Source organism: Falco biarmicus, chromosome 2 (genome assembly GCF_023638135.1).
Source record: "Falco biarmicus isolate bFalBia1 chromosome 2, bFalBia1.pri, whole genome shotgun sequence".
NCBI lineage: Eukaryota > Metazoa > Chordata > Aves > Falconiformes > Falconidae > Falco > Falco biarmicus.
The window spans coordinates 58200159-58223399 of record NC_079289.1 but is presented as its reverse complement, the minus strand read 5'-3'; the positions used below and the strand labels follow the sequence as shown (position 1 = coordinate 58223399).

The 23241-nt window shown below is 38.2% G+C and overlaps 1 protein-coding gene across 1 annotated transcript in view; it reads right to left on the bottom strand.

Moving 5' to 3' along the window:
- Positions 1-23241, bottom strand: part of PCCA (propionyl-CoA carboxylase subunit alpha) — a 309664-nt gene that overhangs the window by 103235 nt on the left and 183188 nt on the right. Inside the window, exon 21 of the mRNA XM_056329081.1 lies at positions 8576-8678. Coding sequence (XP_056185056.1) covers positions 8576-8678 — 103 coding nt within the window. The remainder of the gene's footprint in view (positions 1-8575; positions 8679-23241) is intronic.

Genomic DNA, 23241 nt, shown 5'->3' with positions numbered 1-23241 from the left:
ACATGTGTGGGGAATTCTTCATTAGGTAATTTAGAATTAACCATTGTAAAAATCTAGCTCCTTCTCTGCCTTCTAAGGAACTATGCTTTAAAACAATGAAGAGAAGTCAGATTCTAAAATAAAATAAAAACTGACCATGCTTGCTTTTAAAATACTTCACATTTTAGCATTTCAGACCTTTTACTGTATTTTCTTTTTAAACATTCCTTGTAGGCCACATACTAGTGCCAGACCATATGTTACCGTGGGTTTTGTAGCAGAACTACAAATCTCCAAAAACAACTATAACCAAGCTATTACACTGGCCCGACACAGAGGGGAGAGCATACTTAAAACTACACAATTAATTCATTACTTTTCACGTTATTTTTACCTCTCAACCTTGTAGGTATTTTCTTTACATGCTCATAGAATACTGTGTGAATAAACTAATCCAAGATACCCACACCAACCATCTCTCTTTACAAAGCAAATACACACCTATTGTACCAGTCCCTTGCACATAATTACTGCTAAACCTGTATGGCATTTAAAAAAATAAAACAACACAGAACTCAGACACACTCTGCTTCTCTTTTTTTGCTTAGTACACAAGCACACCTAAGGTAAGTACATACAAATTTTGTATGAGTATACTTAATATTTACCTAAGTATGTCTACCTCTGTCTCATCTAACATCCTAGCATCTAAATTCTCTGACAGACTCAATGCAGCAGAGTGGAAATGCATACCAGGAACACTGAGTTCATGACAAGATACCGAGGCCAAGGCCACTTTCATTTAAAAAACACGATGTCAGCAGCCACAGAAACGTAGCAATTAAAGCACTTGCCCAGAGTCAGAACACAAGGATCAATGCTCTCCTCAGACTGAAGGATTCAAGCGCAGAGTGCTTGCCTCCCAGGAGAAACTGTCCCCATCCCATCAGCATATGATGGGGCATCCTCTACCCTTCCAGTAAATCTGCCACTGCACAGAAAGGAGCGCAGGATCAATAAAGCCACAGAGTCAGTCAACAAGTAGGAGCACTACTATAGCCTACCGATAACAGCCTTGCTTTGCAAGGGTGGAAATGGCTCTGCTCTCAGCACAGGGCTAGCTTATGCATACCACGTTAAAATGCCATTATACGAATACATCTAAGTCTTACAAACAGAAGATATTCTGGATTTGAACCTGAATTTAAAAAGTAGGTACACAACCTCTAAAATGATAGATTCCATAGTATGTGACCTATAGAACTTGCTAATGAAGAGTTTTATTTGCACAACTGCACATGTACTGCAATGAAGAATTTATGTACTACTCTGCAAGCAAAACATAAACCGCCTGGAAAAAGGCAGGAAAAGTTTTGTGCTTACAGCTGTCAGGATTATCTAATTGAGCTGCCCCCTCCACTTGTGCCTTTACACTGGCACTGGCACTTCATTCAAACTAATACAGGGCATTGTAATAACAGAGTATTTTATTCCATACGTATAACAATATAACATATCTAACTTTCTGATCTATAACATCATATATTTAGAACTCGACTAATCAGAAAAATCTTAATTTACTGCTTCTAGGGATATACATTCATTTGTATCTTTACTGGCTACTGCTCTTATTAATTCCTACAGGTACGTGCTTTTCATCCCTATTAATACAGCCCTCATATTTCTTTTATATGACCAGTTAGTTATATATTGTTATGTGCCTGAAGCATACTAGAAATGTAAAATACTAGTAATAATAATTCTGGTATTTTACTGGTTCTCTTAACACATTTAGTAATTTTATACTGATACGGCTGGGCAATGTTACCTTTCTACTACATGGACTACTGGAAAGACAAAACTTAATATGCATTGAATTATGGTCCCACTCCATTCACATTTGTGTTCAAGGAATTAAATGTGGACTAAGTTTGCTTACAGAAGCTTTCTGTGTCATTGCTCTGATTTTATATTATACTATACCTTTTTACAGTTGATGCTTTTTATACTTCAGCTGCATCTAGTTTGATTTTTCAGTGATATTTCTTCTTAGGCATTCTATTCTTCCCCCAGAGAATTAAAAAAACAAAGACAATATTTCCTAAAGTAATTTTAAATCAACTTAGCCCTCAGTCATAAAATTTACAGCAAATGAATACAGAAGAATTCTCCTAATTAAATGTTTATTACATTTTAATTTGAAGTCAAAGCTTAATCATAACTAGATATACATGATTCACTAACTAAATTAAAGCATACAGATATCTTACCTACTCCATGCTGATGATACAGGATGTATTCAAATAACGGTGACAGTAATGCCTTAGATTTGTATTTTTTTACTCTTTTATGTACTATACAATAGGTTTTCTCTTGCAAATATTAAGAGGGTACATAGGCCAATTTTCCACCTACATAGATAGCTAACAAATTCTTCACATCTCATGAAAAAGACAGGTGGGGAAAAAAACCATTGTTTTTTTCCTAAAAATTATTAAAAACATTCATTAATCAATTTCTCATTGGGCTGAACAAGCTTCACTATTTTTTCACACAGATTTCATGCCTGTAATGTATTTACCTGCTCTTAAATTTGAATTTAGGAAGTGGTCCAACATTTTGTGATAAATGGTAGCCCATTCTAGTAGCAATCTGAAAAACTTAATTAAGCTTTCTCTACTCTTCTTATTCAGCATTTGACCTATACAGGTCCCACTGGAAATATATCAAATTTCCAGTTGCTCAAAGTAACTTCTGAACTATTTCACCTTATGCTTTTTTAAAAAAATAAACAACTTTCATTCACCACAACTTCAATGGTAAGAAGCTACTTTATAACTGAAAACATCTGGAAATTCTTTGTCAACTGAACAGATGAGAAGATGAGGCTAAGTGGTCTGGGAAAGTATGCATCTACTACATAGATGAACCACCCTAACAGAAAGTGCAGAGAAATCATGCAAATCTGCTGTAAAGAATACTCAAGACAGAGGATTCCTACACTATAGCAAAGAATCAGAAAATGGATTATGCCAAAAGGTTTTGAAGAATGCAGTTTATTACATAAAATACAGCTACAAATTCTTGCTCAACTAAAATTAGGTCCTCAGTCTCCACATAGAGCAACAAATTTCAAACAAAGAGAAACATGACTGTACCTCCTAAAATGTAATTACTTACTGTTGGTATTCATCAGTTGAGCCTTTGCATTCTATCACTCCTTTTGGCAAAGCCAAGGTGTAAAAAAAAATCAAGATGGCCCATCCCTTTTCTACCACCTCCTCCACCACAAAGATATTAATACAAACTGTTCTTTAGTTGTCTATTTCAAGTGACATTCATAGCAGAAAAATAGAACTGAAGAGTATTGAAGGAAGTGAGGAGGGTAGGTTATAGCACTGAAAAGATTGCACTACAGTCACATAATCACTTACCTTTATTTCCTTTGTTGATTGAAAATTATAGTGGTGGACCCAATAAACTGAACTTTATTATTGGATACGTGGTCCAATGTATTTATGTTCTCCCTTGCTTAGGCCACTTAAATTCTTTGCTATTATTTTTATTATACATTTTAAGTGTATTACCTACATGAAATCCATCACCATTGGAGAAGTCAGTTCATGGCTGTCCATGACACGAAACTTCTACACACACCAGTGGCTAAGGGGCTGCTCACATGCTCGCAGTGCGGCTGGATAGGGCAGCTCCCACCCAGTATACTGTTCCATTAGCAAAGTAACTCCACACTGGCTGTGAGCTGCCAGGCAAGGAAGTCTGCAAACAGGCAACAAAGCCACCATCACATGGATCCAGAGCATCCTTGGTGGCTGACATTTGGCTTTGAAGGTTCAATTTCACACAGTGCAGGGAAACCACACAGCTACCAGGTTTTCTCAATATATGTAGGTTCCCGTTTGCTTTTGTCTCTCCCACCCTTTGGTACTCTACAGAACATTCAAGCTTTGTAAACAAAGATCAGGCTGTAACCTTCATCAGCAAAACTGGATCAAGTCTCTGTATCAACGAAATCATAAAAACAAACAAATTTTATGGACTAGCAATAGAAAATGGCATGATGAAAAAGATTCCTGTCTGATATTGAACTAAACAAAAGATTCCAGAGTTTGGTGGTGGGATGCTTCTGGGATGTTTGCTGCTGTTTTACATTAGTCTCATGTAACAGAGGGTATTCTTCCTTCAAATTCTATTTTAGCAGCCATATTGATTGTAAGATCTTTAACTCCACTGATGAGAAGAAAAATTTTAAGCGCAAGAAAAACACTAATCAAAGCCCAGAACCTGACTATCTGTCCTCCAAAGAACTAAATGGATATATATGACAAGCAGTTAGCTTAAATATTCTTCTAATAATTAATATATAGGTCAAAGAACAAAAAGAAGAATAAATGACACTTACATGAATTTAGTTGGCAAATTCTTGGTACACGAGCAAGCAGATCTCACCAAAATTGCTACGTTTTAATTCTCAAGTCAGATCATTAGATCCTTTTAATTGTGAAAGTGTCTGCTTTTATGTTGATAGGGTATCACCAGAAACTACTGTCTGATACTGAAAATTCTATAGTACACTAATTTTATAGAAACTTCAGTATTAACATATATGTTGCTGGCTTCAGAATAACAGCAGAGCTACTCTATTTTAAAAGAAGTAGTATCAAATTATGATTTAACAGAAGTTTTTAACCTCCACTGGACACAAGAAAACTAGTATTTTTGTTTGCACTGCTTCAGGCAAACAGTCTTGCTCGCACTTGACCACATCTTTTAAGTCCTTCAGTTTGGGGAAACAAGGCCTCTTGCATCAAGGACCTCTGTTACAAATGAAGTGGTTAAAACCAGATGGTTACAGAACTAAAAATCCTGAAAAATAGAGAACAGCAAAGAGCAGTTAACACTGCACAATTCATTAAGATTCTCATGATAAACGAAGAAAACCACAGATGACCCCTAGACCAAGATGCTGACGAATGATCTGCTCACAAACAGCGGGAACCATGGAGAAGCCTGCTGCTCTCACTCCCTGCACAGAGAGCAAAAGCACTGCACACTGTGAGGTGGTGAGGTTTCGGCTGGTGAGAGTATAAGAGTTAAGGAAAAAAGAAAGGAGTCACTGTTGGAAGAGTCCCAGTGGTAAACAAAGTAAATCAGGATGCAAACACTGCTGCTGCAATGCACAGTTTGCAGCAGGAGTAAACTTCTGAAGGGGAATGTGAAGGTGGCCCTCCCACTGGGCTATCTAACTGCACCACAGATTCAGCTATCTTTGTCACAAGCCACAAGGGGACACAACCCACAAAGTCAGAAGCCCATGTCACACCCACTTAATAACAAAAAGTAAATGCAGAGGTTCAAAAAGTGAGGCTTGTGTTTCTGACAGCAAAGTTAATAAAGAAAGCTTTGAAATTCCCCATTTTTTTTCTGTTATACCTCCTGATCAGAAACAAAGATTTCTCATTCTTGGTCTTTGGCTTTTCTTCTTTGAAGTTTCAAGGCTATTGTTTTTCCATTGTACATCTTTCAATAATAATCCAGAAGAATTTTAACTGTGCTGTATTTACTATATTCTCTTGTCTGCAATATAATCACAGGAGAACCCCAGCAAAAATAAAATTATTAATAAAGAATAACATGTCCTAGGCTACTTATCCAGTAACAATGAAAAATAGGTTCAACTCTGAACAACCCTGGTATTCAAAAAGAGTTACCTACTTTTTTACAAATCCAAGCTCAGGAGTTAATCCTAATACACTATGCCTCAATGTTTAAGTGAGATAGACCTCTGGGCACAGTGAAATCCACGTACTGGGATTTATTTCACCAGCTAAGGAATTTCCAGATGCCAATAAATAAGGTATTATCTCTCCCCGTGTATACAGGCTTGGTTAGGGTAGAATCAGAACGCAACAGTTGCTGTCACCAATCCCTCTGACCCAACCTTTAGGGCACACAGCCTGTCCTACCCAGCACCACTACTTCCTCCCTATTGCCTACACACCTCTTCACCCATGACGCTGGGGGTGCTCCTGCCTCCTTACCTAGCAGCAGAAGGTAACAGCAGTAGCATACTGCAGGGACACAAGGACATGAGCAGGAACCTCCTCATTTGTTATTTTTTGAATAACAAACCGAAGGACTGGAAATCAGTCCATATATACCTCGTTAAACTGGGCTTACAGCCCTGTAACGTTCATACTGCTGCAAGACATCAGAACTGTTTAGCAGTTCCATTTAAACTGAGAGATGGGTTTGGACTGTGCTATAGGTGAGAATGATTTTCTGTGTGTTAAAATGGTAAATCAGCACCAACGGCATTACATGTTCAGCATCCTTTCTCAGAGTCCGTACCACCTGGAGAAACACAGTGCAGTTTACAACTCAGCTGTTCAGCTGTAAATGGAATCTAGGACTGACTCTCATATGGGCTTGTATGTTTAGTTACCTTCACAATCAACAGAGACAACAGCAAAAAAGGAGGCTTAGGCCTCTTCTGTCTGTAAACTTTCCTCAGTTTGATTTAAAGATGTATCTTCACTGAATTATGTAAGTAAATATAAGCAAGAGTTTAGGTAACTAAACGAAACTGAAGTAATTCTCTCAAAGAATACACGTCCACAGATGCATGCCTGTGTAATTAGATGTGCTAAACAGAACTCCTAGTTCAAGGAGGTTCAGCTATGGGAATTAGATTTCAGAGCTCACAGCAGAAAGGGCCTACGCAACGCTCAGAGACACCAGCAGCCACCCTTTACCTTTCTCACAGCAGCAGGCAGCTCCATGCTGACCGCTGTTACACAGCAAGGTTGCAATAAAAAGGTGGAAAGGCTGGGGGCAATGACTACTCTGGGGAAGGTCTATCTCTGTCACACAAACCAGTGCCAATCCAATGCTAAATTGGGCTGAAATCTGGCAGAGATGTTTTTTGTTTGAGCAGTAGGTTGTATCCAAGTTCACAGGATGCCTGTTAGGGCCTGAAATAAATTTAATTCAGTAAAAAGCTGCATGCAGACATGGCCTTCGCTCCTGAAGTGCCATTCCACAAGCAGGGTGAGTGTCACTGCCATGGAGCAACACTATGTATTAGGCACTGAGTAAATAGTTGCTCAAGACCTCCTGGAATTCTTTCTAAAAGAAACGCTACAACTAAAATGACCACCTTCTTTCAGAGTTAAAGTAGTACGCTAGCAGGAGAAAATTTTTAAAGGTGCTGACCACAACAATTCATCTCCATATCCTTTTTACAGTGCACCTATGATCCACATAGAACAGAAAGTATCCCTGCTCTCTATTCATATTCTCACATTCATCATGAGTATATGTAAAATAAAGAGTGACAGAGGTAAAGGTTAGGCATCTTGCCCCACCTAGGCCAACAAAAAGATTTTTTACAAAAGGCTAGGTTTTCATTACCTCAGTTCACAGAAGTGAAAACAATCACCGAAAAAGACATGAAAATCATGTCCTTACACTGAAATTTCAGCAGAGCAAAGCAAAAGTGAATCAGTGAGACAACACTGTCTTCACTGTGTGAAATATTAATTTAAATGTCCTTTTTCAAAGAAATCTCTTTAAATGCAACATAAGTGGGAACATTATGACTATAAAAAATGTCATGGAGAAGATGTTGCAGAAGTTTCTTCAATAAAGACACGTAAGAAGAGTAAACAGCTGTCCAAAGTAAACCAGAGGACTTCTGAGATTCCTCATAGTCCTGGCTTTTCAAATGATTCTAAGAAAAACTGGCCTTTTGGAAAATATTTGCCTATGAGTCAACAGGTTCTATGCGAGTCAACTGTCTATTTAAAAGAAAAAAAAAAAAAAAATCTCAGTTTGGTTGTGGAACTACCATTAACAGACTTTAAAAGTAGCTCTTTCTATAAATCAATTCAACCAGCTTGCATCTTGGCATTATTCTGCTGAACAGCTGAACTACTGAACACAGCATTACTATTCTTCTACTGTCATGGTCTGTCTGCCTTTCAAGTTGACAACATTAAGTGCTTAAGTAATTATCTTAGTATATTTGTAAAAACAATAGTTTACACACACTCATCTGAAGTGACCTAGGCACATCTTGAAACATTAGTGTTTTACTATGACTACGCACAGTTTTACTGCTGAGGTGCTGAATAATTCCACTGCAATACAATTACACAATCCACTTGCTTGATTCTTTGATCTGTTTGGGTTTTTTGTAATCACTAACTACACATAACATCAAGGTAATGTAATTTTTGTTGACATTGCGCTTATTTTCTTGCTCTCATATCTACAAGGCAGCATAAGACCTTACTTCTAAACAAGACACTAAACAGGGTTGTTAATTAGAAAATGATTTCATAAACAAGTAGATACAAAAACGTTCCACAGGCACAAACAGAGAAAAATCTTTGCAAGCTAGCACTACTTAATTAACACAGAGAGTCCTGTTTTGTAATTTACAGCAATGCCTGCTAAAGACAAAACAAGCATCTATGTTGGATCACTGAACACATAGAAAATTTTAGTAGGTGTCAAGGGGAATATACATTGACTCAATACATCAAATTTCTAAGAAAAAAACAACAGAACTTACAGAAAATGATGAGCCATCCTTAGAAACTGCAACCAGGTAAATTCCATCTCCTAGACGCACAGAGAGCTCCCAGGTACTTCTCTTTGATTTAGCAACAGGAATTCTAAAAAAGAAACAGACAGAAGAAGAATTTTTAACAGAGATTTCATGCTTCTCCTATTTTAACCAGAAGCACTTCCCTCACCGGATGGTCAAGAGGTACACAAAATACCATTAAACTATACACACAGTTGGGAAGCATAATTGAAAAAAATACTAAATACATTTTTCTGTCAAATCTCATATAAGGAGAAAATACACTCTCTTTCTAGATTTGCCTTGACACACCAGGTACACTGATAAAGTTACAGGAGGCTCCTGAATACAGCCAGAGCTTGCTGCAGAATTAGCTCAAACAGGATGAAAAGCAGATGAGAAAGCAGGTTGGCACGAGAATAGCAACAGTGATAGCTGGGGCAGTCTTTTTCAGGGCAAAATATAATCACTATTTCTTTCATCTCATTCTCTGTAAACCTTAATTAAAGACCAATTACAGACAAAAGATTCAGCCAAATAAGGAAGAGAAGTAATGTTATAATTAATACACATTTTAAAGAGTATCTCATCCACAGAGCCCTTAAACTGAAAAAATAATGATACATCATCACAACCCACATGTAGGTTTATACCTATTCCTGCAGCATTTTCTAGCTCCACTAGTTACCAGGTAATACAAGAAACCTGAATCTTTTCAACTTTAGCTTAAAGAAGCACACCTGGCAGCAAAGGAGTAAGAGCTGAGTCTCCATTCTTGGAAGTTCAGAGTGAAACAAGTAAACAAACAATTTTTGGCTATTTAAATGTATACTCTGTTTCAGTTCCCGCATCCTGACTTCTCAAGTCTCTTCCACTTTGTTCTAACAACTAGTGTCCAAAGGTATGCTACAACTGTTTTGATGAGTGGTGGCCACATATTAGCATCAGCAAGCACCAAGTAGCCTAAAGAGAAAGTACGAAGGTGAAGTTTAAGCTCCATTAAAACAAAGACACTTTATTTTGGTAGAGCTTTTCTCCCACACCAACTCCTACAGGTGTTTAGATTCTCTGTCAGAAATCCACAGAGATAAGTTCATCATCTTTAGGTATCTTCTTAAGGATAATTTCTGCTACACTGTTCATCTGTTGTACGTTATAGAGCTTACTACACCATTTTACTGCAGCCTTCAGAGCCTTAAAACTTGGAAACACGTCTTTCTGTGTTATGCCATGAGTATCCTCCTGAGGGTTCAGGTGCCCAGTGAAGAACATCTCCCCAAAGGAAGTGCTCAGGTTCCCTGTGGAATCAACAGGCAGAACAGAGGCCACAGGAGAAATTAGCTGCCTAAGCCAAGGTTAACACACTAACTTGCTAACAATTTTGACAATTATTTTAAGAAGGTTGGGGTTTTAGACAGCTGAAATCTAAGCAAGTAAAAGTTCAGGTACCTAATCAGCAAGGCGTTTCCAAAAATTGTGCCTTGCAACAAGCCTGAAAAAGGGAAATGGAAACACTAAATTTATTAGCTAGAGAAGTAGATGCATACTTATCATTAGTTACTTCTGGATCCAAGCCAAGTAAGGCCTACACCAGATTTCACCAAACATCTTGGCTCACCTCATAACTATTGTTATGCACAAAGTTCATGAAAACATATTGAAAATAACCTGTTCCCATACTAACGATGCCAAGTGTCACCTTTCACATTTAATACACAGTGACAATTGTCAAAACAACAAATCTGAGGAAATATCTATGGCTTATTGGGCTCAATGACATTTCTCAGCACCTCGCCTTGAAATTTCTGTATGTCACCAAAACATTTAGACTGGCTGATAGGAAATGCGACAGACAGGGGAGTTCCTGAAGAGGAGGAACAGGAAATTCCTGCACAGGTAGCAGGCAGCAAGCAGAGAGATGTTTTCATTGCACTTCCTGGTACCGGCGCACCAGTCAGGAGGAACGTGGCAGGGTCTGGCTAAACACTCCTTGGCACTCCACTGCAATAACCAACAGGATTTAGCAGTTTATAGCAACTTCATATTTCTCGTGTAAGAGGTAAGATCTCATCTCAAACACAGCTTAGTAGATCCACTTCACTGGTGGCATGAGATTCCCTCTAACCTTGCTGGCACAGCTCTGCTTCATATTGCATTTGACTGGAAGTGACCTCATGAATCCGGCTGCTGGCCATCAAAGGAAAGACAGTCTTGTTCTCCAGCAGGGATTATTTTTGTTCAGTCCTGTCTTGCTGAGCTTTGTCAAGTGTATCTCCAAACAGGATGCATGCCTCTTGAAAGGCATGACTATGATCACTGCTTTGCCTGGGTTTCAAACAGCCACACAGGCATATAATTCCTCTTTCTGCAACACTGGTGGTCAGAAGGGCAAGATCCAGAGCTGCATCTAATACCAAGTACATAGCAACTTGTACTTCCCCCCTGGAATTGCTAAATGCATTTGTACAGTGACATTTTTCAGCCTTGCTAATCAAATGCCTGTGGCTTTGTAACTGTAACCTACTGTTACACAAAGACAGATATGGACATTAGCTCATGAAAATCAAATTTCTTTCAAATAATTTATCTTGCAGTAGACTCCATTTTCATGGGACTCAGAGGGTTGGTTGTAGGGTTTTTACGTACTAGTAAAGATCACAAAGTCCAAAAGTAAGGATCAAAGTCCAAGCTTGGCTATGGAAAGGAAGTTGCTCAAGTCTGTGAACTACTTTAGAAATGCAAACGTTTCTATCAGGCTAAGAAAGGGGCTTTTTGGAGGTGGTGGGGGTTTTTTTGTTTGGGTTTGGTTGTTGGTTTTTTTTTGTGGGTGTTTTGGATTTTTTTTAAATGCCTGAGAAGTCTCAGTGCATGGGAAATAATCTCTCTGCTCTTGGCCAAGGTTGCTTCCTTAGCTGAGAATACTTCTAAGTCCTCCAAAGGGAAAACATCTGGACTTCTGAATATATTTTCCACTAGAGTTCACGGAAAACCTCCCAAACTCCTGGCTATTTTAAAAAACGTGTAACTTTTAAAAATTCTACATACTGGGCTGAAATCTGACATACTCTATTTACAGAGAAAAAAAAATAATGAAAGAAAAAATAATGTCATTTTTACCATCAGAAAAGACACAAAAAACTTCAGGCACTTCCCCTCCAACCCTAGATTAGAATCCACACAATATGTCTTTCACAGGGTTCAACATGCCCTCGCTTTCTTCTCCCAGTTTTGGCAAATGAAATGTCAAAAAAATTACTTTATTTACATATAAAGATCACTGGCTGCAGGAAGAGACACAAGTTTAGCAGCGAGACAAGCACCATGTGAATGGGATGCAGGGCCACAGGGAGCTGTACGCTGCTGTCCCTTGCCAGGAGTACCACACACAAAGAGGAGAGAGCAAAGGCAGCAACACTGTGGCCACAGTGACAGGAGGCAGGTGAAGAAGCATGTTATGAAACCCCCTGTACAGAAACGGGCAGTTCTGAACCTCTGTACCCTATACTGCCTTCTAAAGGGTACTATCACGAGCAATAGGGGCACAAACAGTATGGTCATAGCCTGGCTCTAAGTCATAACGGCATTACTCAAAAAGCACTGAACTTACAAAACAGTGTAAACTGCGTGAGAGAGAAACAGCGGTGTCTGCCTGCTTGGTTATTTATTTTTAACCTCTGTCACTGTTTGTTTAAGTACAGATGATGCCACCGTCCCATAATTTATTTCATACATTGCACAGTGTATTACGTCCCGTTTATCCCCAACTGCCATGAGAGAGAGAGGGGGAGATACTCTATAATAATGCAGCAATTATAGCCCCTGCTTTCTTTGCAAGTTTTCAGTGAGGAAACCAGACCGCTGCTAAGAATTTTAGATTGACACACACTTACTGGGCTCACGGAAAACAGACACTAATTAAACTATTATCTATTCTAGTCAAAAACAAATAATGAAAGAAAACAGACGTTCACAAAAGCAAGTCAAGTAATAACTCTGCCCCAGCCCATCCATTTTGACTGTCATCAACCAATGAGATAGAAGGAACTCAATAAAACTACAATTTTCTGCAGTTTCTGGCAAATAAACTCCCCTCTCCTGATTACTGTTGATGATGTAATGAGCTATGATAAATGTCACCAGCTCCTAAAGGGTCAGGAAATTGAGTATAGATTTTTTTTAGTTCCAATTCAAAATGTGAGTTCTAATCTGGGGGGAAAAAAAACTTTAAAACTCTCTTCACTTCTCATATTTTTGCTGCATAATACTTTACGTAAACACAGAGAAATCCCAAACTATCGTAACAAATTCTCCCATTAAGAAAGATTATAAGTGTTTGAAAACCACATTATATGACACTCCATGAAGCTGTTTTTCAATTGTGCAATTACCTATTCAGCAGTTAAATAAAAGTGAAATATTGACTTAAAACAATGTTAATGGTCAAAGAATCATTAAGAAATCCTTCATCATAACTTTCACCGCAGGTGGCCTGTAAAATGATCAAGAATAATGTGCTGGATTCTGTAGCCACCAAGGTCAGTTTCTGCATACAAATCTTTGCAGGGGGAGAAAAAAAGACCTTCAGAAAGTGGGCCATTCATCTGAACCAAGTTCAGAGAATTTCCAGCACTGTGAAAAGATATGTTATGCAAGCACATAGATGTATTCAGTGGGGGTAGACTGAACCAGCTACATGGAGACTACAAAGGAGCCCTCCCATGGCTCATGAATAAGTCGAGGAAATGATCAGAAAAAAATGGAGAGATGTTTAGACAGATGGCCCACTTAAAATGCCTGGGACAGGGCATAAGCAATTTTAATGAAACTTTAGATCTACCATATAAATTGTTTCTTATTTTCTCTGCCCTCCCCCCAAAAAAACTCAAGAAAGGCAAATAGAAATTTAACAACTCAAACAAGAGCCTATCTTATGATGTAAAAAAAGGAAAAGGGGAAGTAAATCTCACGCTTTTGAGCATTATTGGTTTAATAAGTTCATATACAAAGAAATATCCTTCACAGAACCTTCAACTATCAGATGAATATAAAAGCAGGGGATGGATAGATTAAAAGAATTCTAAACAGAAGTGTACTGCCAAACAAAACAAAAATCTAAGCTTTACTATCTGAGTACTTTCAGCACTTTCCAACATAAAAGTTCATCGTTGCACAGAAAAGATAAAAGCAGCACTTTCACAGGATTATTTTAAGAACTAAAAATTATGTGAAAGGAACCTAAGAATCTGGGAATATTTTATTCAGCAATTTGAAGTATTTTCTACATCTATTCACACACATTTTCTACATATATTCAGATTAATCCATCTACCTATATTACATACACTTTAACATAAAAATGGGGTTTCCTTTTTTCTGCTTTATCTGTGCATACGTATACATATACCCTTTTCACCTAGAGTATGAAAATATACCATCATTAGAGTAAATTATAGTTCTGCATATGTCATACAAAATTATAACCACTACTAGCCTGTGTGCCAGCTGATCAGACAAAGGGTGAAATAATTACTCACGGGTTATGTCAAAATGGGTTTACATTACATTTTCTTACATATTAAATTTAGATCAATAAAAAATATGCATATTTATAGCCATGCACTCTATCTGAATAGTGACCACAGGAAAAAAAATCAGTTACACAGAAAGTAAACTACAAAATAAAAAGCACCGTTTTAAAAGGATGCTACAGAGTGCACTGTGCTTTGATTCAAAACAGTGTACATCTGGGTGCTTCCTTTTCCTCTAACAGAAGCCTTTTGGGCGATTTGCATTGACCTAAGGGCCTGCAATCAAGTGCCCAATAAAAACCTCCAGTGCCTTAATAAGGGAACCCCAGATCAAGGCAAAATACTGAAACAGTTAAAACTAGATCTTATAAATCTAGGGTGAATTTAGCTACACAGATCTAAGTGTGTATGGCTCAACCCCTTTGATCTTCATTTAACCAGTAAGTAACCCTGCAGACAACCTGAGCTCACCCTGGCTCATCCTTTTCTACTCCTAAGTGTGCAGCAGTTGGGTCCTGCAAGAGGTCACTGTAACCGGACTGCTTCCCAGCTAGCTCCCTCGGCAGCCTGGCAGGGGGCGGGAACTAGGGGCTCCTCTGCCAAAGCTGTCTCCATCACCTGAAAAAGAAAATGTGTGCTCAGAGCACGCAGGCAAACATCAACAATTCTATGCTGCTCAAAAAAATCTTTTATGGCTTTTTTTAGCTTTAAGCGTACCAGGCAAAGGAAGCAAGATTACTGCTATTGCCTATATTGCTGTAACAAGTTCATGCTTGCAGCATGTACATATCCAAAGAATGAAAGTTCTGGGTTATCAGGTCTCCCTCAGCCAGTGAGGGTTCACATTATCTCCCACCTCTCAAGAGAAAGAGCCAGGGCCCAGGCATTAGGGGAGTCATCATCCTACCCTGTTGATGGCAGGAAGGAATGAGAGATTCATGGAGACTCAGAAAATGCAGCTTTGCAGCCTGATGATGCATCCTCTGAGACAAAGAATTTTGGCAGTTGGTCCCATGCCAGGAAATTTCTACGCACTTTGCATTTAACAAACTGGACGAAACACAAGGCAATCCTGGGAGCATGTTAAGTCCAGCCCAAGACCTCTCAATTTCAGGGGAGGGTCAGACTGCCCAGCCCTTCAGCAGGTGCCAGCATACCTTGAAAATTACAAATAAATAAATCTAAAACATGATATCTGAAACTCATTTCCCCTCCTATGACATGCCAGGGTCTACTTCAGCATTTGGTTTCTCTTGGAAAAAGGAAACAGCACAAGCAGTAATGCTGGATAAAAAGAGATGCTGCTCCTTGTCTCATTGCAAGCACTTGTGAGATGCAAAGCAAGGAAGATTCAAATCATGTGTTCAAAAGCACAGAGAAAAGACATTTATTTTCCATGTAATGTACAAGCCTGTGCTTCCAATCTGTTGTTTCAAACCATCTTTCCTATATCAGCAAAACTATTTACCAAAGAAAGAACTACTTGCAAGAAGGCATTTTAAATCAGATCAGTCAACAGTATTAACTTCCATGTGCTGAAATTGTTATAGAAAGAAAAATCTGAAAATCTGTTTGTCATAAAAAAAATTCTGGCCTATTTCTCTTCTATTAAAGTTTTTAATTTTACTACTTTGTGTCTCTCTAACACCCTCTATTTTCAATAAGAGTTTACTTTGGGCAGTTGGAAAAGCTCGCAATAATAACACGCTCCACAAAAGGAAAATGACAAACTCCATTTCCTGTACAAACTTTCCTGCATTTTCTCGAACATTTTCTCTTCTTGTGCCGATATTTAGGAATAGTCTCACAATAATTATCTCACTGTCTTTTAATGATTATAAGAGCTTCAGAACAATTCACTGGGATGCAGTAGAGAGGACTACAGCTCTTCTATCAGCATCATCCAGCAGCAGTTATATCCTTCCATATAACATGATTGTATTGGGATGTAGCTGCTTGTTGGGCAGCCTGCTTCCTGTACCTCCATTCAAACAATGGCTGTGCCCAGTACTAATGTGCTATTTTTCACTGTGCATTAAGTTTAGAATATTACACATTTCCTGTGCATGGTAAAAATAGGCAGCAAGGAATCTCTAAACTGCTAATATGAAAATGGAGGTGAAATTATTGAAAGATTACCTACTGATAAGTTTGATACATTAATAGTCATCCAGTTTTACAACTACACATCAGACGCTTTTCCACACACTATTTTTTGAAATATAGAGGAAAACTCCATGTTAGGCTTGCTGTAGTCATCCCAGGAGTGAAACACCCCTGACTTGTAGCCTACTAATCTCGAACTAAATTGCCACTGACCACTGCAAACCTGAGTTGAAAATACATTTGCTGCTTTAATCCATCACCCCTTTTGTCAGAATTTAGAATTTCAGTTATTCACCCACTTTTTCAGCAGTTCTGGAGAGTATCTCAGAAGTGATCAGGACAATGTACAGTGGGTGTGAGAACATCAGTGTTCTAGTTCAGATTGGGAGTAGTTCTCAAAGCAAATTATCCCAATTGTCTGCGCTTACACACTGCTTTGGATCACAGTGCAGAACAGTCTCGGGACACAGGAACCAGGTTCTTGTCTGATGCAAGGAAGACAGAAGCCAGGTTCCAGAACTACACCCAACATACTTCAGCTACAAATGCACATTCAGTTCACAGGACTGGACTAGAACTAATCATAAGTCAAATACATACAGCCAGAGTAACAGCTCCTCATCATCAACTAGAAATTCACTTGTACTGGTACACACACTAATGACAGCTAGATTAAATATTGAAGAATCCTTTATTCACATAAAGGTATTTCAATGTTAATGACAATTTCTGCAATTGCACTCCCTCAATACCATAAGCTCAGTATTTAGTTTAGATATTGTGCCATAGTTTAAAAGGTAAACAAAAACTTGATACTTAAATTCAGGCTCAAGCCCCCTTATTTATTTGCCCCAGTGAAAGAGAGTTATGTTAAAAAGTGCTTAGCAACTGCGAGCTCCTCACAGCTGAAAGCAATAAGAACACAGCACAGTGCAGCACATGTGAAAAATCATTCTGCCAATTTTGACAAGAAAATACATACTTTAGAACCAGAGTTAAAACTTCCATGTTGAAAAAAAATCTTGGCCTGACGTTCCAGTGCTGCCTCTGTCCTGTTATATAGTATCATCTGTTTGAACACATCCCCAATTCTCCAACTATCAGTAATTTACAAGGTTAATCCCCAAAAAACAAATTAACCCATCTCTTATTCAGAGATAAATATCTGCACCCATAGACTGTCATACCCACCATTAAAGGCAATAGTAACATCTTACTGAAACACAACACCTCTTTAAAGAATAAAGTTTGTAAGACCAAATACAGTGAAACCTGTCAGCACCTGCCCAACTTACTAAATGCAGCACCAGCTCAGGAGTGAGAGGCAACTACTACAGTCAAGGAAAAAGAAAGACATCAGAATAAAGCCGCCTCTGAGGAAATATGGCAACAGCACTGCAAGTAAGAACAGCAGCCTTCAAGGCACACAGTGCAAAACACACAGTGTGCAAACTAGGGAAACATTATACACTATATTAAGCTTAGAACAACAACAAAAAAAACCACCGATCAACAAAATGTATTAGAGTCAAACTGAAAATCCCTTCTTATAGAACATCACCTCCAAATATCTTTTTGATGTTACTGTTAAAAACTATGTATTGAATGCTATCTTTCCTGTGTTTAAGGTTTAGGTGAGAGACCTAAATGAAACTATTATCACAGTTCCGTTTTGATCTGTCAGCCTCCTCAGAACCAACCAGATTATATTGCCAGAAGTATGGAATTTCCGCCAGTCGGTAGTACCAATGATTTGACTTGGTCTCTCTGAAGCCTGTTAACATATGCAATATCCCAAAGGTTGTTAACTTCAAACTGAAGTCTACTCATTTTTTTGTGCATGTTGGAAAACACAATGCTTGTACCAGATTTCAGCAGCATTCCAGAGTATTTTAAGAGCTCACCCATTACACAGAACTTGCCACCTCCTGCAAACTTGTTGCAACAGAACCAAAAGAGTATATCCAAGAGCTTAACCATCTCATGCCAATGAGATTACTTTTGTAATACAGCTGTACTGATCATATCTGTTCTGATTTCTCCTCTATGAGACTTAATTCAGGTAACACATAGAATGCACAGTGCACAGTCCCAGAAAAGGTTGGTCAGATTTTCCCTTACTAGCCATCCTATGTGCCATAGTGTAAGAAACAGAAACTGACCAAGAGCAGTGATTGATTTGCAACAATATGTTTTTCTAGACAGTGACTAGCTTTTCAAAGAGATGCTTCTTTACGGCATACACAAGAACTAGTGCTGAGTGACAGCACTAATATCAATGATGTATCCACCAAACCACAGACAAATGTGATTAGAGCATTAGGCTAGAGGTGCTCAAGCCAGTTTCCAACAGGCAATGTGACAGCTACTTCCTCTCCCTAACATATAAAAAATGTGGCATGTTTCACAGACTCTAAAGCTTTGTTCTCAATTTCTTCTGCACTAGCTTCCTACAGAAAAAAATCAATGCCACTAATTCTGTTAAGTTAAAGAGAGAAAAAAATATCAGATGAGAAAAACCCCAAGAGTTCATTAAAAACATAAAACATGCATATCTTCAAAAAGTACTAGTTTTCCATGTCTGGACAATTATAGCAAATAGCAGAGCTCCAGTGACTCACTGCCTTCAATAGTTCTTCTACTGCACTTTCAACTTAGATCCAGAGTTTGCACCACTGAGCTTTCACCACCTGGTATTAACCATCTTCTCCCTTTATAATAATGGAAAGAGAAAGGTGCCTCTCCACAACGAGTTAGACCTCAGATAGGCTGAATCACCTTTAGGTGACGCTTACCTGTATTTTTTACATTACTTAGGCACTATGAATCTGGGCCACGGAAACCCAGGCTCAAATTGTTATTTAACAAAGTCACGAGTATTCAAAAGATAAATCTCTACTGCCCTCCATATATTTTCATCCTTTTAATAGGACCCTGTCATTGTTCATATTACGGTCTCAAAAGTAAAAGAGAAGAAAGCCAGTAAGAAAAAAAATTGTGTGCCGTTTTCCTACTTAGCTGAAGTTATATGCATCAGATGTGAATGAATTTCAGAATAAATTATCAGTTAAACTAGGGTTGATTGTGAAGGACAAAAAAATTGGTAACAACTAGGGCCTCATCTCGGTATTAATAGAAGAGACTTTAGCCCACTAAGCTTTCTGCTGACTAAAGCTGAAGTAGAGAAGCCAGGCTGTGTAGGTGGGATGGACCCAAGGAGTGGCAGTAACACAACTGCACATGAAGTTTCACACAAAGTGGATTCTACTTAGATTTCCTTCTGCTTATTTTGGAAGAACCATGATCAATATACCATGGGGACATAAAAATGGCCATACTAGGTGGCCCAAATACCCATCTACTCCAATATTTAATGATCAACAGTACATAGTTAAATAAGGTATGAAAATAGTACAAGAATGCAGTCACACTTCTACAACGTACTTAACTAGAAAATCTTTCTCCTTCCTTGCCTTTCACCAAGACAATTAGCACTAATCAAGGTAGTTCAATAATTCACAAGGCAAAGAAATAAATTTCCTAAATTCAAAACATTTTTCACACATAATATATATAAATAACATGACCCATTTAGAATATATATAATACACACCTTTGTATAATATAGGAACATTGTTATATGCTATAGAAAACACATTTTCTTAAACGTGAGATCTTACACATCCAATTATTAATGAATATGATGGCACATTGTTTAAAAATACAGTACTGTTTCTTAGCAAGCTAATATGTAAAACTATTTTTCTGTGAATGTTCATATTCTATAAACAACTATGAGTAAACAATTTGTCTGTGGTCAAAAGGATGTTCAAAAAGACTATTTTTTCTGATACAGAAAAAACAGACACATTTTGAACAGAAAATGTAAAAGTAAAGCTGTTGCACAAACATGACATGGCATACATTACTGGTTTTGATCCAGTGTCTGCAACTATACCCACCGGTATCTCCTGAAAATTTACATAGAAAACTATCAATAAACAGTAAAGAAACAAACCAAATAGCAAGGGAAGAGCCAAAGTATTTTCAAAATACAACTTCAGAAGTAGTGTACGGCAGCTGAGAGAGGATACCTTCAGAAGATGTTCAGAAACGGTTCTCACAACTTCGCCTTCAACCCCAACCCTTCCTTTGTGCTCTCCTGCTGAGAGAACTCACACACAACAGCCATGTTTTCTCTAAGCCAAACGTCTCCTCCATATCCAACATAATTTCCCTAAAATGCAAATGACTGCAGGCCCTTCTGGGCCTTCCTGTGTGAGACGAGCTGGCCTTGTTTCTGAAGAGTTGTGCTCCCTTTACAGGCTGTGCACACAAGCATCTCTCACGGCAATCCAACTTTTCTGAAGTGTGAAACAGCAAAATGCTATGAGCTCTCACTAACCCTTACTTCAGGGAAGACACATACAGATGACTGAAAGCTGAGGAAGTTTAAGAGAGTTGTGGAATGGTGATGTAATACCCAGTGTAAGGTGCCTGAAGCTTTAGTAGCCATACGACTAGCACAACTTTGGAAATCACTGGAATGGAGATTCACTCAAGTCACTCAGAACAGTTCACTTAATAGGTGTTACAACTTGTGAAAACGAAGCCTGTAGTAGAGACAGACACGCAATGTCCAAGATCAAAGAGTGGAAAAATCACAACTAATAGAGGAATAAAGTGGACTTAATATTAATAAACATCTTAAAATGACTGTGATTTGCCTGAGGATAAGAGTAACGAGAAAAAAGGATTTGCTGCAGCAGGGTGTGGGGAAAACGTAGGAATTAGATGAGAAGTGCTCTCACTAGTTCAAGGAAGTGAACATAGAAAAGCTGTTGGTTTATGGCATCTCCCTTATCTAAGCACATTAAGGGCTGGGTGCAGCCAGATGAGGACCTGCTTTAAATTTCAGTGCTTTGCAGAAGAATGGGCAGCAGGGCCTGGAGAAAATCACTACTATGTGACCAAGGCATCACCACCCATGGCAGAGAGAGGAGCCTCAGAAATATGTACCACAACACTGGGGTAAAGACAAAAGCATAAAGCCTGAGAAGGATAAAATTTAACAAATACGCCAGATTTTTCTGAAGTGCTTTTTAAATCTAGAACGCAATAGGCAAATAAATTCTTTTTATCATCACACTACTACCTACAGCAAGACCAATTTTACAAAGCACCACCGAGAGACAGGATAAGGACCTGTCATCATCTCCTTTCTAAGTCAACAGGTAAACATCCCTGCTTTCAAAAGAACGGGTCCTGCGCTGTTCTTTCCTGCCCAGTCTTTCTCACACTACAGGCTTTGAAGATACATGTTAAAGGGAAGCCACAGCCAAAACAAACTCCAAGCACCACATCTAATTACACAGAGAAGTAAACCACTAAAGAATGGTCTGTGGAAGATATTAAAGATTCGTCCATAATCACAAAAGGAACAGTCATATGAGTGTTCTCAACACAGATTCAGGGGAAAATATCCAGGCCTTTAAATACTTACTATGAGCCAACACAAAACAGGATATTTTTTATTTAAGGCGCTATCTATCCCAAGTATGCTCTCTGAAATACGATGACATACCCATGCAGTTTTAAGGTTCAGAACACCAGGTTACAAAGACAAAAACATAGAGCATCTAAGGTGGAAGAAAGAGCGATACCTCAAATGTAAATCACTGATTTTGAGTTGTGCAAATCTCAGCCATGAGATTCAACTCCCAGATAGTGAAGCAGCACAATTACCAGTGTAACCTCTCAAATACTTCTCCCATTAGAATCACACAAATCTGCATTGTCACAAAGCAACAAAAAGGCTTGTGTTCTTACATATAAAGAAATGGAAAATACTGCGCTTTTTATTATCACTTGTTAATGCACATACCAGGAATATCTGAACAAGAAAGTGAATAAAGAGCTCTCCAAGACTTCTGAGACAAAGCAAGACTCATTTTTCTTGTGAAAATGTTTCTTCAATATTTTCAATTAAACACACACACACTCTCTAAAACTAAGCAGAAGTGACCTGCCTCTCTAAAAGTTGAAAAGAAAGAAGTCTTAGCTCAATCTTGTATGTTTACACTTTCAATCTTATCCTTAAACAAGACTGAATTGAGCATAACCGCACTGAATGTTAGCTTCTATACTGGCATATCAAATGTCAAACCACAGCTCTTTTATTTAAAATGTGTTAGATAAAAAGGTAATATGCTCTCTGTAAGAGTTCCCTTGAGGTTAGAAGAACCAATAAATTAACTGTTACCATATGTTTGGCTCCTTTTGCAAAATTCAGTAACAAAACACTGCCAAACCTCTTTTGGCAGGTAATAATATTTGGTAGCTTATAGTACAACTAGGGGAAAAAAGGAAAGTGGACAGAAAGCTTGGAAATTAATAGAAGAAACTGCACGTCTATCCTTGTATAGTTAGTTATATGCTGTTGAAAGAACATTCTAACAAAGTCAACTGTATGGGTCTGATCTATAATAAGCAGCCATCTCCCCAAAAAGAGCTATATCAAATGCAAACTCAAACACTTCAGCTAGTACAGTAATGCAATGCAAACACTCTGTATTTGTTTTTTTAAAACAATGCTACAAATATATGACGTATTTTGCAAATAAGAAACTGTAAAATTAGTATTCCTATGTGTTAAAATGTGTATTATTAGTGCTTTTATTACAGTGGGTTTATTTCAGTGTAAGTAAGTAAAGTCTGGGCTTATTTGCAATGCCATCTTCTTGAGTTTCACTCATGTTAAAATAAATTTTGCACTCCCCCCCCCCCCCCCCCCCTTTTATAGCTACATAATAGACTAGAAAATGACAGATAAAACCCCGTAATTATAATCATAGACGTAGGATATGAAAATCTGGGTGTTTTAAGGACATCTCCTACAGACTTTTTAAATTCCAGCTAAACAAATGGGGACAAACCTAGCTGGTCCTATTCCTTTACCAAACCAAGCAGGACTTGCTCTGTAAGGTCACAGTTGAAAGACATCAACACTTTTTCATA